This window comes from Cricetulus griseus, chromosome 4 (assembly GCF_003668045.3).
Source record: "Cricetulus griseus strain 17A/GY chromosome 4, alternate assembly CriGri-PICRH-1.0, whole genome shotgun sequence".
Taxonomy (NCBI): Eukaryota; Metazoa; Chordata; class Mammalia; order Rodentia; family Cricetidae; genus Cricetulus; species Cricetulus griseus.
In genome coordinates, this window is record NC_048597.1 from 82944729 (window position 1) to 82963617 (window position 18889).

Below are 18889 nucleotides of genomic sequence, written 5' to 3' on the forward strand. Positions count from 1 at the left end.
GTATAAAAGTGTGTGACTGGGTGGAAGCCACAGTGCACCGTTGGAATACACAGTGTGATCTTCCTCTTAGAAGTTCTCCCAAGGTCTCATTTGTGCACCTGTTCAATTTTTAATCCATCTTAGACTCTTTGCTAGCATGGCTCCATCCAGTTCAAGTACAGCTGCTGTCTGTCTGTCTTAAGGACGGTCTGTGTTGCAGTAGTAGAGAAGATGGCTCTAGGATGTACAGCTATTTAAAGCTTGGCATTACTGAAGGACTAGAAGGTTGTGTTGAAGCATTTTGGTACCCTGTGAGATGGTGTCTCTGAAGAATACAGTCCTACCTTATTGTATGTTGGGTCTTGGTTCTTACACTGCTGGGTTCTGATCCCAAAAACACTGAGAACATTGCTCTGGCAGTTTCTTCCATTTAGCAGCTGATCTGTGATGGGACAGAGTAAAGGTTGACACAATCTCTAATGGAATCTTCTGCCTTGGGCTTGTTCACTTTAACTGGTTCCTTCCCTTTATTTATCTCTGTATTCTTTCTAGTGTTTTTGCTTTTATTTTAAAGAAAGGGTGTCACTATGTAGCCCTGACTGGCCTAAAACTCACTATGTCAACCAGGTTGGCTTCAGACTTGAAGCCATCCTTTATCCTCAGCCTCCCAGGTGCTGGGATTATAGGTGTGGGCTGCTATACTAGCCCTGCCATTAAACTAGGTGGTCTGAGATTGTAGGTGTAAGCCAGCATACTAGCTCTGCCATTGAACAAGTGTGCTGGGATTGTAGGTGTGAACTGCCATACTAGCCCTGCCATTGAACTAAGTGTGCTGGGATTGCAGGTGTGAGCCACTGTATTAGCCTTGCCATTGAACTAAGTATGCTGGGATTGTAGGCTTGAGCTGCTATACTAGCCTTGCCATTGAACTAAGTGTGCTTAAGAACAAGTTTACATTGCACCAGAGCCCCACAGCATCCTTCAGCTTTGAAAATAAATGTTTACATCCTTTACTTTCTAGTGCTATAGACCTGACCTACTTGTTCAGTGAACCACCTCAATTCAGTACTTTGAGCTTTCTAAAAACATATCCTTCAGAGTGCCACTGTTCTCCAAGTTAGACACCCCCACCCTGTGTGGGTGTGTGGGTGTGCTCGGGCACACATGCGTTCAGTTTCTGGATTCTATTAACCTACTATATTATAGGAATGGGGTTCTCTCTCCAAGCCCTGGTATGTGTATTAAGTAGGATATTTTCTCAACTGTGAAAGATTTGGAATTGCCTTTCCCTACTTAAGTTCATGAGTTAATACCTGAATAACAGCTTGAAACTTGGCACTGCAGAACTTAAAGAGTCAAGAATTTGCCGACTTGTTTTAGTAAATTATTTGCAGAGTAGATGTTTGTACTTGATTCTTGGTGTAAAGTGGTTGTGTATGTGTACATGTTTTGTTAATTTCTGCTGCTTTTGTAGAGGAGATTTACATCTCTCAAAGCAGTGTTTGACACCTAAAGTATAGTAGATACAAGTGTCTGATGTCAGGAGGAGGCCAGGTCTTGGCAGTTCATGTGGCAGAACAAGGTACCCTTACCCTGGTGTGGACTACATGCTCAGTTCCTGTGACTCTTTGTCATCTCTTTCCTCCTGAGCTACACACTCTGCTCTGTGCTGTTAGGCCCAGGCAGACATTTAATCCTGGGGAACGGGTATAGAATATGGGCTTTTCCTCCTCTCTTCTCATGGTATATTGCTAGACTTGTTTTTAAAGATCAATTTGTTTATTGTATATATCAATATGTATATTCACATGTGTGTCTGGTGCCTGTGGAGGCCTGAAGAGGGTGTTAGATCCCCAGATACTGCAGTCACAGGTGGATGTGAGTTTCCATGTGGGGCTGGAAACCAAACCCAGGTCCTCTGTAAGAGCAGCCAGTAAGCCAGGAGGTGGTGGTGCACGCCTTTGATCCCAGCACTCAGGAGGCAGAGGCAGGCAGATCTCTGTGAGTTCTAGGCCAGCCTGGTCTACAGAGAGTTCCAGGACAGGCTCCAAAGCTACAGAGAAACCCTGTCTCGAAAAAAGAAAAGAAAAGAAAAAAAAAAAAAAAAGCAGTCAGTGCTCTAACCACTGAGCCATCTCTCCAGCCCAAACTTTAAATGAACAAATGTTTTATATCCTAGTTTACAAAAACACTCAGAGGGAGGAGAAATTATATGAGTGGGGGGGGTGGTCAAATTCCATGATGGGGAGATCTATAGAGACAGCTGAACCAAGTTTGTGGGAACTCACAAACTCTAGACTGACAATTGTGGAGCCTGCATAAGACCAAGTTAGGCCCTCTGCGTTTGGGCCACAGTTGTGTGGCTTGTCTGTCTGGGGGAGGGGGAGGGCCCTAACAATGGGACCATGATCTGTCCCTTGTGCATAAGCTGGCTTTTTGGAGCCCATTCCCTGTGGTTGGATGCCTTGCTCGGCCTTGATGCAGCAGGGAGGGGTTTGATCCTGTCTCAACTTAATGTGCCAGGCTTTGTTGACTCCCAATGGGAGGCCTTCCTTACTCTTTTGGAGGGGTGGAGAGGGGTGTGTTGGAGTGAGCGGTGCAGGGGGGGGGAGTAGGAGGAGGGGTGGAAAGGGGAACTGTGGTTGGTATGTAAGATAAGAAAATAAATAAAATTTTTAAAAAACTAAACCATTCGGTTCAGTTAATGATAGGTATACTATTTACAGCAGACTCAAGGGACCAGCTTCTACATGTGTTAAAACATGAAAACACTTTTTAAGGAGCCTGTAGTTCTGGATAGTTCTCTTATCTTCATTGTTTTCCATTCCTGGACTTAGCTCTGGGTATAATTTATAATCACCTGGTGAATCAGTGGCTGAGATCTGTGGGGTGGACAGCTAGTTGTCTAGTGTATGCCAGCCACAGCCTTGACACACGGAGGAAGAGAGCTCCATGGGCTGACCAGGCCTGCACTGATTGCCATCCACAAGGCCAAGAGCAATCAGAGTCTGCCCACCTTCTGTAGGGAGCAAAGCTCCTTTAGGGTTTGGGGAGGGAGCTACAGACCTAGCTTTCGGCGAGGTGCTTTTCTTGTTTATCAAAGGAATATGCCAAACATATTCCCAAGGAGCTGTGACAGCAAACTCAGAGACTTTGCACTGTGTTTTCTTTGGCACAATTCCTGTACCTTTCTCCTGTTTGTATTTTGAGCTGCTGTTTGGCAAGGGATTTATTTTGTGTCTCTGCTTTTAGTCATTAGTCACATTTCCTATCTTTTGCTCAGTTCAAGCAGCTGTCAGATTAGCTGTTAGCTTTTGGGGAGGGGGCTAGAATATTTGGCTCCCTTGCACACTCATTTTTCAAGACTAAAAATTATTTTTCCCCGTCTCCACAATTTTTTCGTCTGTCTTCTCAAAGAGCAAACAAATGCTTTTATTGAGTAAAAAAGCTCAATAATTATTTTGACCTTATTCTGTTTGGATTTAGTTCTCCCAACTAGTATTTCAATAGGACATATACACATATCTTGCAGCTTAACAGATGTACTGCCCTTGGGATTTCATAATCCATGGGCTTTTTTACTTTGAGTTATTATTTCCTAAGCAACCCCACACTACCACCTCACAGTTATTTTCAGTAAGAGATGTTTTTCTTCATACACACACGTATACCATGGCATGTTTGCTCAGGTCTTGTAATATGAGGTGAAGATGAATGGCTGTTTTCTATATCAAGATTTAGGAATAAATATTTGTAAGAATACCTCTGCTGTGGAAATGAGATCAGTGTGCCTGTGGTGAAGCAGGTGGCCTATAAACTGGGAGATGTTCTGTTTTAAGAGCTGAGGTAGTGAGAGCCAGCCCACATAACTATTAACTGCAGAAGTCGTCGCTGTGGCAATAGCCCACTCTGAGCATCACCTGCAGATGAGGAACTGCAATGAGTTGAGACATCCAGGTGAAGGGCTTAGTGCTTTTCCTTCACTTAGCAGTTCTGTCATAATATGGCCCCTCCCATGTCACCATGTGTGTTTCACTTCAGGCATTTAAGTTATACACTCCTGTGTGTGTGCGTGCGCGCGCGCGCACACACACACACACACACACACACACACACACACACACACTCCTTTATGTGGCTCACTACACTAAGTTCTAGAGGTTTTCCACACCTTATAGAAGAACAGTGATAAAAGTGTTAAGACCCTGGGTCCTACAGTCAGCCTGCCTGGATTACATCACAGCAGTATTGCTTACTGGTTATTGTGATGTTAGGTAAGTTTTGCAACCTCCTCGGTTTCTTCTTACTTCCTTCTTCCTTCTCTATGGATTGGCACAGAGGAGCTGAGGATTAGGCATAGGTACTTGGTATGTATATAGGTACTGTTGCCATTATTTTGTATCACATCCCCAATAGTGTAGATTATGTCAGTATTCAAGGAAACATTGCCTGAGACAAACTGGGTACCCTCATATGTCGTATGTAATGTTGCTATCACCAGAGTCCTGTACTCAGTGTAGTTCATTACATGAGAAACACCATCATCATGTTTTGACCTGTATCCTTAAATGAAAAGAGCCTCATATTAAGGAAACATTACTAGCAGGGCTTAGTGACACACGCCTTTATTCCTAGCACTTGGGAGGCAGAGGCAGGCAGATCTCTAAATTTAAGGCCAGCCTAGTCTACAGAGCGAGTTCCAGGACAGCTGGAGTTATATAATGAAACCTTGTATTTGGGGGGGAAAGAGAGAGAAAGGGAGAGGGAGGGGGAAGGAAGAGGGGGAAAGGAGAGGAGATGAAGAAAAGAATTTCCCACCCCTCCCCCATGCCTCAAAGGTCCATCTGTTAAAGGGTTTATTCCCAGCTTGCTTTGGGAGCTGGAGAAACCTTTAAGAGATGGAGCTTAGTGGAAGTTGGGCTATGGTGCCCCTGTGCGGGTATACTGGGACCTGAGTCCCTTCCTTTTCTTGTTTCTGCTTCGTGGTCACTGACCAGCTCTGCTTTACTACATGCTGTCACCATCTGTGCCTTCCCACGGATCTAAGAGCAGCAGGACCCGCTGTAACAGCAGATACAGTGCTGCAGCCAGCAAGGTAGCATAGCTGAGCTAGGCTCAAAGCTGGCTAATGCTTTATGCTTCTGTTTCATGAGCAGCTTCTTTAGGAAATGGAGTCTGGGGAGTGTCGGCATGTACAAATGAGGCTTCTGCTTCTGTCCAGTGAAGCCAAAGCAAAGCAAGAGGCCAGTTCTCTCTGATGGGTCTCTCACTCGCTAGGAAAAGGGTCTTTTCTAGATATGCATCCCTGCTGAGATTTTCAGACATCAGGAAATGATCAGAACCCTTCATCATGGAGGGAAGAACTTTACCTTGTGTAGTCCTGACTGTAATTTCCTGCTGTCACCAGGATCAGTGATGCAGTTGTGTTTCTGCTGGGCCAGGGGCTGTGTTGTTCATTTCTGGCCCATGTTTTCACTATGTCTGCTTTGCCTCTATTGCCATGTCACCTTTTGTCTACTATTCTGCTACAGATACAGTATTTGTATTTATTATATAAAATAATTAATAAATAAATAGTATGCATTCATTTTGTATGCCGTTCTTCAAAGCAATGGTTCTCTGTGGGTCGAGACTCTTTTGGGTCTAAATGACCCTTTCACAGGGGTCACCTAAGACCATTGGAAAACACAGATATTTACATTACAATTCATAACAGTGCTACTTACAGTTATGAAACAGCAATAAAAATAATTTTATGATTGGACATCACCACAACACGAGGAACTGTTTTAAAGGGTTGCAGCGTTGGGAAGGTTGAGAACCACTGCTTTAAAGTCTGTCTAACGTGTGTGGAACATGACAGTCAGTCTGATGAACTGCACATTACTTCACATGGTTCTTTCTGTGATGAGAACTCTTGAGATCTTCAAGCCTTCAGTGTTTGTTGTTAGAGTCACCACAGTGCACAGCAGCTCACTTGAACTCTTCCTTTGTGTGCCATCTCCCAAGACCCCTCTCCCTCCTTCCCTCCATCTATGCCCCAGCCCTGGCTAGCACTATTCTGCTGTCTGCTTCTGACTTTAAATTTTTTTTTAGCTTCTAGTCTAAGTAAGATGGCCGAGCATTTGTTCCTCAGTGCCCTGTCCATTTCCCTGGTCAGTGTTTTGTCTTTGTTGTCACAAATATCAGTATTTCCTTTTTTTTTTTTAAGGCTGGGAGGAATTCTTGTGTGTGTGTGTGTGTGTGTGTGTGTGTGTGTGTGTGCCACTCATGCATAGTTTTCTTTGTTCGTTTTTGCACTGGATGAGCAAGGTTAAGTTAAAAACTTAGCTGTTATGAAGAATGCTGTACTGAGATGGGGATAGCTACCTTTTCAACATAACTGTATTAGTCACTTTCCTGTTGCTGCGATGCACCATCATGACCAAAAGCAACTTAGGAAGAGTTTATTTTGGCTTACTGTTCCAGAGGGTTAAATGTCCATATGGTGGGAAAGGCATGGCAGACACGGGATGGGACAATGAGAGACCACATTTCAATCACATACAAAAAAGGGAGGGAGGGAGAGGAGGGAGGGAGGGAGGGAGGGAGGGAGGGAGGGAGAGACAGAGAGAGAGAGAGACAGAGAGAGACAGAGAGAAAGAGAGAAGGAGGGAAGGAGGTGGGACAAGGCTAAAAACCCTCAAAGCCCGCCCTCAGTGATGCACCTCCTCCAGCAAGGCTCCAACCCCTAAAGGTTTGATAAGCTGCCCCCAACAGCACAAGCAGCCTGAATGTTTGCATAGGTACCAGGACCCAAACTCCAGTCCTCATGCTTGCCTGGCAAGCACTCTACCAACTGAACTGTCCTAGCTCTCATTTTTTCTTCGGGAAGTGTCTCTTCAGGTCCTGCCCCCACTTTTTAGTCAGGTTTTTACTGAGGTGTTTTAGTTCTTGTGAATTTTGTATTTTACCATATCTCAATGCAAATTGCCCATATCAAACTGAGAATCCACTGTGTGTGTGCCAGGATCAGGGAGAGATGAGAAAGGTACAAAGTGGCCTTCATATTTCTTGTGGAATTCAGAACAGTTTCATCCAAATGAAATACCCACCTCTTAACAACTTGAGAGGCAGCTGAGACGATCACCATTGTTAGAAAAAGTAGCCCTCCATATCTCTGTTTGGTTTTTCTGTCGTTGATTAAATGGTACTTTTCTAGTTTCTCTTTGGGCCATATGGACATGAAAGAGTTTCAATAGTACTCCATTCAAATTCATGGCCCAAGTATTTCCAAAAACTAAGCCTGACACAGGGGCATGCATGCTTATTATCCCAACACTCTGGAGACCAGACTGGCCTCAAAGATCTGCCTGCCTCTGCCTCCCGAGTGCTGGGATTAAAAGTGTTTTTTAAGGCTGAGTTTTATTGTGTATGCCAGGATGGCCTCACACTCCTGAATGCTGGGGTCTCAGTCACATATCACCATGCCCAGACCTTCATCTTGTATCTGAATAATTCTTTTCACTTTGCAAATTACCCCAGTGTTCTAGTTGAGTTTTTCCTTGTCTTCCAAGCCTCTGCAATGTAAACTTTCCTCCTTGGCTGCTGACAGGTGACCCAGATAACTGAATGGTTTTCTGAAATTAAGTTCAAATATCCTGAATTTCTTCATCTCTAACTTTAGACAGTAAATCATGAAGAACCGGTACTCTGTCTTGTTTCTACAAATCCTTACAACCTTGTCACTAGAGTACTCATCACTGCTGGCTCATCAGAAGCAGCTGTCCTGTGGAAATCCAACCATCTGCTCATGGTTTTTTGTTTGTTCAAGACAGGACCTCTCTCTGTAGCCCAGGCTGTCCTAGTACTTGCCTTAAAATCGTGGGAATCCTCTTGTCTCAGACTTCAGTGCTGGGATTGCAGTCATGCGTCCCCACACCCAGCTTCCCTCACACTTTGCAGCCCTCATGGAAGATGTAGCATGTTCTCCATCTTCCTCTCCCAGGCTCATCACTGCCCTGTGGGAAGAGAGTCAGGTCGCTAGAGTGAAACTCCTCTTGAATTCTGCACGGTGTGCGTCAGTGATGCGGGTTTCTGCCACTTCCCTAAGACGCCTGTGTTTTGTCACCAAGCCTTCTTGCTTGTTTGAACATATCCTTTATCTAAACCTGTTTTTCCATCCGCCCTGTGGCTTGTCCTGTACTTTATAGTTAGTTGATCAAAGGTAAGTTTAAAGACTTGGGAAGGCACAAAGCAGGGAAAGTGCTGTATGTGTGGCCATTGTAATTGCTGTCCCTCAGCTCTGGGTGTCTGCAAGTCACCTGACTCAATTCTGAACCACTGTTTGAGATACAGCTGCTCTCTAACTTTAGTCTTTGTAAATTCTTGTTCCTTTGTTCTTTATTATTTACTTTCATTTTCTTTTTTTTTTTACTTTCATTTTCTTGTCCTTCATTTTAGTTGCCTTAAATACCTGCTACTACATAGACTGACATCACCCCTCAAGAAATGGGGGGTGGGGGGTGTAAGATGACTCAGTGAGGAAGACCTACCAAGCCTGCTCTGACTTGGATCCCCAGAACCCATCCTCTGATCTTCACTGTGTACTGATGTGCCCGTGTATATACACACACACACATGTTCAAATTTTTAAAAAGAAAAATAGTCTGAGCTATCTCAAACAAATTGATTTGACTTTGGGTGTTAGGTGATTCTGATGGGCACACAGCAGTCCTCTCTTTAGTAAAGAAGGCTGAGCTATCATAGCAGACGGAGTACAGTCTCATGCCTGTGGTTAGAATGGGTGCAGGTTGGTGTCTGGAATTGTTTTTAAATGGTTAATGTAGAGCTCCCTGTGTAGACTTAGCTGGTGCTGAGATTAAAGGTGTGCACCACCATGCCCAGCCCCTCTCAACTTTTTTCTTCATGTATGGAGAAAAGAGTCCGCCCTTACTAATGATGGACAGAAATAGTTACCATTGTTGACTTAACTGATATTTCAGGCTTGCTTAGTTTCTTAGTTTCTGTTGTTGTTTTGCTTTTCTGAAACAATCTCATTGTAGCTGGGTTGGCCCCAAACTCACAGCCAACTTCCACACAACTGGATTTACAGTTTTGTGTGTGTGTGTGTGTGTGTGTGTGTGTGTTGTGTGGTGTGTGGTGGAGTGTGGTGTGGGGGGTGTAGGGGTGTATGTGTTAAAAACAGTGCTAGGGATCAAACCTAGCACTTGGCATCTCATGTATGTTAGGTAGGTGCTCTGGCCCTGAGCTATATAGCCTCAGACTGTCATTTCTTTACTATTATGAAAATTTTAAACACACACACAGTTTCTGTTTCAGTTTTGATTTGAAAACTATTAGTCATTTTAGATAGTTGTCTCAGTAGGGTTCTATTTATGCAATAATGATTTCCAGAAATTTGTTTGTGGCTGTTTTTCTAACGTCTTCCCTTCTCCCAACAGGAAAGCCATAGAAGAATTGCTAAAGGAGGCAAAGCGTGGGAAAACCAGAGCAGAGACCATGGGACCAATGGGCTGGTAAGTTCTTGAGTAAGCCTCCTTAAAACTTAAAAGAAAAGAAAGCCAGGAGGTTGGGGCAGGAGGATTGCCCCAAGGGTGAAGCCAGTGCACAGGCAGCAGGTGCATTTAGAGAAATTGTGATGGGTTTATGGTTGAATTGGTTTATAAGGTGGCCTGAGATTTAGAGACACCTCTGGCCCAAATAGCAGCGTTAAACCTGTGATCATCATCTGTTTAGCCAGTAGAACCAACATTTACCCTGGGAGTTTCTATACAAACTAGAGTTTATCAAATGTAATAAGAAGGAAGTGGGTGAGATGGCTCAGCGGGTAAACATGCTTCTTGCCTAACAACCTGAGTTCCATCTCAGAGACCCACATAGTGGAAGGAGAGAACTGACTTCCTCAAGTTCTTTTCTGACCTCCACATGCACACAAAATAAGTAACTAAAACGTAAAGTAATATGAGCAGAAGAAGAATTTAACCCTAAGACCTAATTCTAGTCTGTTAGGCATACCTTCAGTAACGGCATTCAGCAGCTACTCTGCAGTTCATCACAAGTGGGACACAACAGTAAAGTAAACGTGGGGTAAGAACAGAAGCTTGAGTTCCCTTTATACCTTGCTTCTTGTTTTGTTTCTCACCCCTTAAATAATTTCTTCTTTTTAAGTTTTTCATACATGAATACAATGAAATATGATAATATCATCTCCAATTTTCCCCTTCAGTTCCCCCCATAGCCTACCCAATGTTTCATCTCTCAACTTCTGACCTCTTGGGGGGTTTTTTGAGACAGGGTTCCTCTGGCTGCCCTGGATCTCTTAGATCATGGTAGCTTCAGACTCACAGAGAACTGCCTACTTCTGTCTCCCGAATGCTGGGATTAAAGACGTGCACCACCCTCCCAACTTCTTATCTTAAAAAAAAAAAAATAGAGCCGGGCATTGGTGGTGCATGCCTTTAACCCAGCACTCGGGAGGCAGAGGCAGGTGGATCTCTGTGAGTTCCAGGCCAGCCTGGTCTCCAGAGCGAGTGCCAGAATAGGCTCCAAAGCTACACAGAGAAACCCTGTCTCGAAAATCAAAACAAAAAAATAATAAATAAATAAATAAATAAATCCCACTAAGTCTAGTTGGTGCTGCCCACGGGTGTATGGGTATGGGGCCATCCACTGGAGGGTTGGAAGTCTGAGTCCCTCAAAAAGGAGTGATTCCCCTTCCCCAGCAGCTGTCAGCTTTGGGTAGCTCCTCAATAAGGCATGGCGCCTAAAGATCACCTGCCCACCTATGCTAGGATGTGGGCTGGTCTACTCTTGTGCAGGTGACTAGCTGCTTAGTTTGTGAGTGTGGTGCCATGTCATGTCCAGAAGACAGTATTTCACAGTGCTCCTCTTCACTGTTTAATATCTACCTTAAATATTCCCAATTTCTTATATGTGTGGGTGTTTGCCTTCATGTATATCTGTGTACCACATGCAAATGACTGATGCCCAGGAAGGCCAGAAGAGGGTGTCAGAGCCCCTGGAACTGGAGTTATAAGCTGTTGTGTGGATGCTGGGAATAGAACGCAAGTTCCCTATAAAAGCAGCCAGTGCTCTTATTTAACCATTGAGCCATCTCTCCAGCCCTTTGTTTTGTTTTTGAGATTGGGTCTCTTGTATCTGCCCTCAAGGTCCCTGTATAGCCAAGAATGACTTTGAATTTTTTTAAGAATTTTTTTTTAATTGTATATATGTGTACATGTGCTTAGAGGTGCTCTCTGGCCAACCCTTGGGGCTACAGTTATAGGTTGTTAGAAGCTGCCTCATGTGGGTGCTGGAAATCAAACTGTGGCCTTCCCTACAAGAGGAGTGTGTGCTCTTAACCCCTGAGCTGTCTCTCTACCACCTTGACCTTAAAATTCAGATCCTACTGCATGTGTTTCTGGGGCTCTAACCCAGGGCTTTATGTAAGTCTGCTAGGTAAGTACCCACCAATTGAACTACACCGGGCCCTTTGTTTTATAAATTTGGCTTTTAGAACCATGCACATAGTTTTCATAAAATACAGAGCTGAATTAAATCAAAATAAATAAAAAGTTCCTAACTCCTAAAAACCAAGCAAAATAAAGCAGGTAGAACACCATTGAGCGGGATCTTAGCCCAGAGGCACACAGAAAGGAAGTTCTTCAAATGCTCTAAAACTTGACTGTATTTCTAGAAGACAAAAGAAGATATGAGGTACTTGTTTTCCTTCATCTTAGTGCTGATGATAATGCCAAGATCCTCAATGGCTTCTGAGTCTGTCAGTTGAGAATAGTGGGCGCTGCCATATTCTCAGCCCTGATGATTATATTGGTACCCTGAAAACATTATATAGTAGGATAAAATTAAAGTTTAAAGTCAGAGAAGTAAAAATTTTATCTCTCAGCCTAAATTTGAGTTGGAAATATCCTGAGGAAGTTGTATTGCATTATTTTATTTTTCAGATAACACTTTTTTTTTTTTTCTTAAAGTTCTGGGACACAGAAAAACCCTAGAAATACTGACTGCCCAGCCATTAGCAGTGAGGTCTGATGCCAGCCTGTTATCCAAGTACTGTTTTCACTGAAAGGAGACAGGTCCCTAAAGGAACTGTTGCTTGCACATCTGAAGCAGTGCTCAGAATAAGCCAGACTGCAGGGTAGGATAGGATGTAACAGTCCGGCAAGATAGCCTTCATTTCTCATACCAAGAGTCCCAAAATGCCCTCAGGCCTCAGTGGTTCACTGGAACTTAGCAAGTTGCTAGACTCTGTTACACTTGTGGCTACAGAATGTTACAGGAAAGGGACACACATTAAAAGAAGTCAGAATGAGAGGCCGGAAGCAGGGACTCTGGGAGGGTTCAAACTGGAAGCCTCTCGGTCCCTCCCCTATGGAGTCAGAACATGCTGCCTTGTCCATATCAGCAGAGGACTGAGTGATGCCAACTAAGGAAGGGCTAAGAATCTTGGTGTTCAAAGTTTTTATTGTGGCCCCATTGTGTAGGTGTGATTGATTGATTGATTGACTGATTGATTACATGGTTGACTGATTGATTACTTGGTTGATTTTTAGTTTCCAGGTTGACCCATATCACATGACCTAAAGCTCTCACCTTACGTCAATATAGTTGATCTTTCTTGTGTGTCGAGCCCTCCTCTAAGACTGGAAGGTGTGGCCAGCTCCACCTTCAACAAAGACATTTCTATCCTGTATGATGTAGATTACTTTCCCCAAAGCTGAAGGCAAAGGCTACACCTTCCCTGTAGGTCAAGCCAAACTTTTACTCCACAGGAACAAACACTGTAAGATCTGGAAAATCTTGTCATGCCAGAAAGCAAAGAAACCATCAAAGATTAATACCAGGTTGGGAAGTCTCTGGAACCAGTTTGAAGTAAAAGATGGAGTAATTTGATCAAAAAATAGAAATTATAATGGTTGAATCACCTACAACATGTTGAAACCCTTAAGGTTGTGTGCTGGGTGGTTTTATGTCAACTTGACACAAGCTAGAATCATCAGAGTGGAGAGAGGGACCCTCAATTGGGAAAATGCCTCTATAGGAACAAGCTGTAGGCAAGCCTGTAAGGTATTTTCCTATTTAATGATCAATAGAGAAGGGCCCAACCCATTGTGGGTGGTGGCATCCCTGGGCTGGCATCCTGGGTACTATAGAAAGCAGGCTGGACTTCCTTTGATGATAAACTGTTATATGGAAGTGTGAGCCAAATAAACCCTTTCCCAACTTACTTTTGCTTATGGTGTTTTATCATAGCATTAGTAACCCTCACTATGACAGGCTGTAAGAAATACCATAGGTTCACTCCATTATCATCATGGTGGGGAGCATGGCAGCAAACATGGCAGCATGCATGCAGAAATGGTGTTGGAGAAATAGCCGAGCATCCTATATCTTACAGGCAACAGGAAGTCAACTGACTGTCACACTGAGGGAAGCTTGAGCAAAAGATACCTCAAAGCCCACCCCCACAGTGACATACTTCCTCCAACAAGGCCACACCCTATAATAGTGCTACTCCCTTTGGGGGTCATTTTCTTTCAAACCACCACAAGCTCCAAACTGAAAACAGTCCAAATGGCCGTCACCTCACCTATGGATAAGCAAATTGTGGTTGTACCCCTAAACCCACACTGCCCAAAAGCTCAGAGAAACAGAATGGTTGGAGTAAACTGCCTGGATGAATCTCTAGAGTGTTATGAAGAATCCATACACAAACCATGACAGTGTATGGTTCCATTTATTTAGCTTTATGGAGACCCCAAACTAGGAACATAATATACATCACCAGTTGTTGGGAGACAGAGGGCTAGAGAAGGACTTACAGAACATTCTGTATCTTGATTGTGACAGAATCTAAGTCCTTGTGGTTGTCCAAGCCCAGATGTTAGTCACTTTGATAGATACATTTGAGGACTGGAGAGGATTAGTAGTTAGGAGCACTGTTGTTCTTCCAGACTTGGGTTCCCAGAATCCTCATAGTGACTCACAAGCACCTGAAATGCTATTTGGGTGGGGGGTGTCCTGGCACCTTCTTCTTTTCTAATAGGCACCAGGCATGTACATGTGCCTAGTATACACATATGCAGGCAAACACTCATACACATAAAATAAATCTTTTAAAAGAGATAAGTTGTATGCAGATTATACCATCATAAAACATATTTTAAAAGAGGGAGGCTGGAGACTTAGCTCAGTGCTAAAGCACTTGCCTAGCATGCACAAAGTTCTGTTTGATTCCCCAGGACAGCAAAAACATTTACAGACTCCAGTATTTGATTTTGTTCATGCAAAGACCACAGTGGCCACTGAATCTATCAGATGAAAGGTGATGGAACACAGTCTTAGGTTTCTATTGCTGTGATGAAACACCATGATCAAAACAACTTGGGGAGGAAAAGGTTTATTTCATCTTACAGCTCTTAGGTCACAGTCCTATCACTAAGAGAAATCAGGGCAGGAGCTGATGCAGAGGCATGGAGGGGAGCTGCTTACTGGCTTGCTTCTCATGGCTTGCTCAGCCTGCTTTCTTATAGAACCCAGGACCACCAGCCCAGGGGTGGTGCAGTGTGCTGGGCCCTCCCCACATCAGTCATCAGTCAAGAAAATGCCCCGCAGGCTTGCTTACAGGCCAGTCAGCCTGCGGAGGCATTTTCTCAATTGCAATTCCTGTTTGGATAACTCTAGATTGTGTCAAGTTGATGCAGGGGAGGTCAGTTTCTGCTGAATGTTAGGTTGTGATATACCCAACCATATTAGTGATTACTTTTTATGGTGCTGGGGATAGAGCCGATGTATGGCCTAACACAATGCTGGGCAAGGTCTCTCCTACTGAGCCACAGCCCTCACATTGGTGATTCTTCACAAAAAAAGCTACAATAAAAAGAACACGACACACACACACACACACACACACACACACACACACACACACACACACACACACACACACACGACATCCTGGTAAAGACACTGAGCCGGGGTCTGGTCTGTCTCTAAAGGTTGTAATCACAGCATCAAGATGTAGGATTTTACAGGAAAGGAAGCAGTGCCATTAACAAATAGATTACAAGGGAAAGAAGGATCCTGTGAATTAATAGATTTGAGGCCCATCAAATAAGATGCCTTGTTAGGATCTGAAACATTTATGTAATTATTCTTTATCAGTGAAAACTCAGGAGTCAGATATCGGGGTAAGAACCTCAATGACCAGAGAAGGAGCAGAGAAGTGACCATGGACCTCCTCTCTCACTTCTCTTTCTTCCTTGATCCAAAAAAGACCAAGACACTCTCCAAGGCCCACGCTACGACTTCCTGGGTCTCTGTCCTTGGTCATCCAAAAACGTCTATGGCTAATTTTGGTCAGCTAGTAGCTAGCTCCTCTCTCTGATTCAAAGCAAACTGTTGGCAGTCAGGAGCGGCAGAATGTAGTCAGAATATCCCATAACAAGAATCCTTGTCCAAAATGACTATTGGGGGTTGATGGCTCAGTGGTTAAGAGCACAGGTTGCTCTTCAGAGGTCCTGGATTCACTTCCCAGCACCCACAACTCTAATTTCAGTTTAGGGGATCCCATACCCACCTCTAGCCTCTCAGGCACCAAGCACACACATGGTACATAGACATGCATGCAGACAGAGCACTTTTGCACATGAAAATAAATCTTTAAAAACTTTTAAAAATAAAGTAACCATTAAAAGAACCTTGAGAAGCCAGGCTTTGGTGGCACATGCCTTTAATCCCAGCACTTGAGAGGCAGAGGCAGGCGGATCTCTGTGAGTTCGAGCCAGCCTGGTCTACAGAGTGAGTTCCAGGACAGGCTCCAAAGCTACACAGAGAAACACTGTCTCAAAAAACCAAAAATAAAATGAAATAAAGACACTTGAGGACTAAGGAATGAATGAGCTCAGCTGGACAAGCCCCTTGCCTTGCAAGCCCCAGAACCCATGAAAAAATACTGGGTTTGGCAATGAATGCTTGTGATCCCCGGGCCGGAGAGGTAGAGACAGAGCTTTACTGGCCAGCCAGCGTAACCTAATTGGTGAGGTGAAGCCAGTGAGAGACCTTGCCTGAAAGGAAGTGAACAACATTCAGAAAAATGACAACTGAGGTTGTCCTCTGGCCTTTGTCTGCATATACACACAGGTGGACTCCCCCCCTCCACGTACACATACACATACTTTTAAAACATATAGGAGGGAGTGAGGAGATAGATCAGCTGTTAGAAGTATGACTGTAACAAGAAGTCTTTCCGACAAGCCGCCTGAGCCCTGCTGCCACGTGGGTGCTTCCCCCAGGCAGCCCAAGTTCCGCCCACTGCCACGTTAAGGTCCCAATTAACACACAGAGACTTATATTAGGTATAAATGCTGCTTGGCCAATGACTAGGATTTTTCATCTGCTAGCTCAGTCTTAATTATCATAAATCTATATATTTTATAAGACTTATCTTATCAGATGCCAGCAGTAAGTATCCTGTCTTCCTGGGCTCACATGCGACTCTGCGCCTTCTCCTACCTTTCCCAGAATCCTCCTTGACTCCTAGTACCACCTATCTTGTTTTCCTATTGGCCAACAGTACTTTATTTATCAACCAATAAGACAAACACATACACAGAAGGACCTCCCCCATCATCTCCTCTTTTCTGTCTAAATAAAAAGAAGGGTAACTTATCTTTTATAGTAACTGAAGAAAACTATAACCATAACTATTTGTCTTCAACACCATCAAAGACCACAGAAGGATAATATATAAACTCTAGAACTGACAGAGACATCTTGCTGCCTGGACAGTCACCCAAAGTTCCTCTGTAACGTTGGGGCATCCATCTTCAGCCTATAGGTCACAGTGTGTCTGGCACACTTCTCCATTTCAGCAGGAACCCTTCAGTACTATCTAGTTTTGTAAGTTCAGCAGTCACTTTTTTTTCCCCAGTTCCTTCCTCTGCCCACTTTCTTGTGGGTCCTGTATGTCCAATTTATATAGCAACAAACAGTCCAGGCAAGAGCATTTTCTTGCCCAAATGGCTAATCTTGCCATGTTGAAGGTAAACTCCATAACGAGTTTCTTCAATGCCCAGCCTTCTTTCTGACGTAATTGATGTGCCAGGAGCAGTTGTGTCTCACTGTCAAGAAAACCCTAACCCATTTAAATGGCATGTAAATTAATTATGCATATCATTTTAAAAGATCTGTATAAACACAGTACCTAAACAAGAGGAGACATATACATATCACAAAATTGATGTTAAAGTCGTATCAATAAATGACATTGACTCCTAGTCCCACCTATCTTGCTTTCCTATTGGCCAACAGTACTTTATTTATCAACCAATAAGACAAACATATACACAGAAGGACCTCCCCCATTATATGACTGCTCTTGCAGAGGACCCAGGTTGATTGCCAGCACCCACACTGAGTGGCTCATAACCACCAGTAACTCCAGCTTCAAAGACTCTGGTCCCCAATTCTGGCTCCAGTGAACACTGCACTGCTTTACACATACACAGACATGCATACACACAATTAAAAAAGAAAAGAAATTTTTTAGCAAATAAAAGAATTAGGCATTTTTGAAGACATTAAGAAAATTCATGATAAATTTTTTAGTCTTGATAATGGTTTTGCTGTTTTAGAATATTTTTGTTAATGTGTGAGTATATGATGTGTATGAGTATGGGCCCACACGTGGAGGTCAGGGGACAATTGTGGAGAGTCAGTTCTCTGGCTCCACCTTTACCTGGTTCTGGGAATCCAGCTTGTCAATCTTGTTTTGTTTTGTCTTTTATTTTTGTTTTGTTTTGTTTTGTTTTCCGAGACAGGGCTTCTCTGTAGCTTTGGAGGCTGTCCTGGCACTCACTCTGTAGACTGGGCTGGCCTCGAAATCAGAGATCTGCCTGCCTCTGGGATCAAAGGCGTGGGCTACCATGGACCCGCAAGGTTGTCAGTCTTGTATAGCAAGCATTTTACCTGCCAAGCCAAATGAATTGATGTGTTTCCAAATTTATCTGCATAGTTGGAATCATCTGGCAATCTTGAATACTGCTGATGTTTATTTATGTCCCGCTGTTATGATTTTAGAGTGGATATGGGCTTTGGGACTCAAAACACACACCCAGGTGACACTAAAAGTGCACACGTGTTTGAAAAAAACACTAATCCTAGTTCACTGAAAAGAACTGCAGCTGCTTGCGAGGCAGAATCTCAAATGGCCTTGCACCCAGGCCAGGGGCATACAGCACTTCTGCACTAAAGTGGCCCAGCTAGGTGTGCAGACACCAGGCCTTGCCTGGAGAAGGGAGCTCTGTGCACAGCTCTTAAAGGAACAGAGAGCCAGTTACTCACTTGTAAGCCACGGTTTGTTTTTCCAAGTGCATAGAAGGACTTTATTTACTCAGAATGGTCTTCAATATTCGAACTTAGGGTGGAATTGTTTAATTTGAGACATCCCATAAGAACGATCCTGGGAACTTGAGCAGGTGGCAGGCAGAGGCTGCTGAACTAGACAAATGTGAGTGGGACACTATTTTTATTTTCTACAGAAGGGGACCATTTGGTGCCATGCACTGCCCTGGGTGTCAGCAAACACTCATTTGAGCTTGCCTGGCTTCCTTGTCTGCAGTCATTTTTGTTCTGATCACAGTGTCTTCAGCTTCTCCACAGTGTCCTTCCCAAGTCTGATGCCCAAGGGCAGAACCCACAGACAAAGGGTCCATGGAGCAGCAGCCTGTAGCTTCAACCCGGTTGTGTTCTGGTAAATGCTGGTGCTTTCCTGAAGTGTCAGTCTGGAGACAGAGAGGGAAGCACCTACAATATGAGGCTGTATTTTACACCATTAGCTTTTTACTTTGAGCACTGGGAGTTGAACCCAGGGCTTCTCACGCACTGC

At 43.8% G+C, this 18889-nt stretch overlaps 1 protein-coding gene across 1 annotated transcript in view; it reads left to right on the top strand.

The window, feature by feature from the left end:
• The window catches only part of LOC113830954 (protein POLR1D), a 36170-nt gene that overhangs the window by 14950 nt on the left and 2331 nt on the right, over positions 1 to 18889 (top strand). The window contains exon 2 of the mRNA XM_027413689.2: positions 9423 to 9497. Within this exon, the coding sequence (XP_027269490.1) occupies positions 9423 to 9497 (75 nt within the window). The remainder of the gene's footprint in view (positions 1 to 9422; positions 9498 to 18889) is intronic.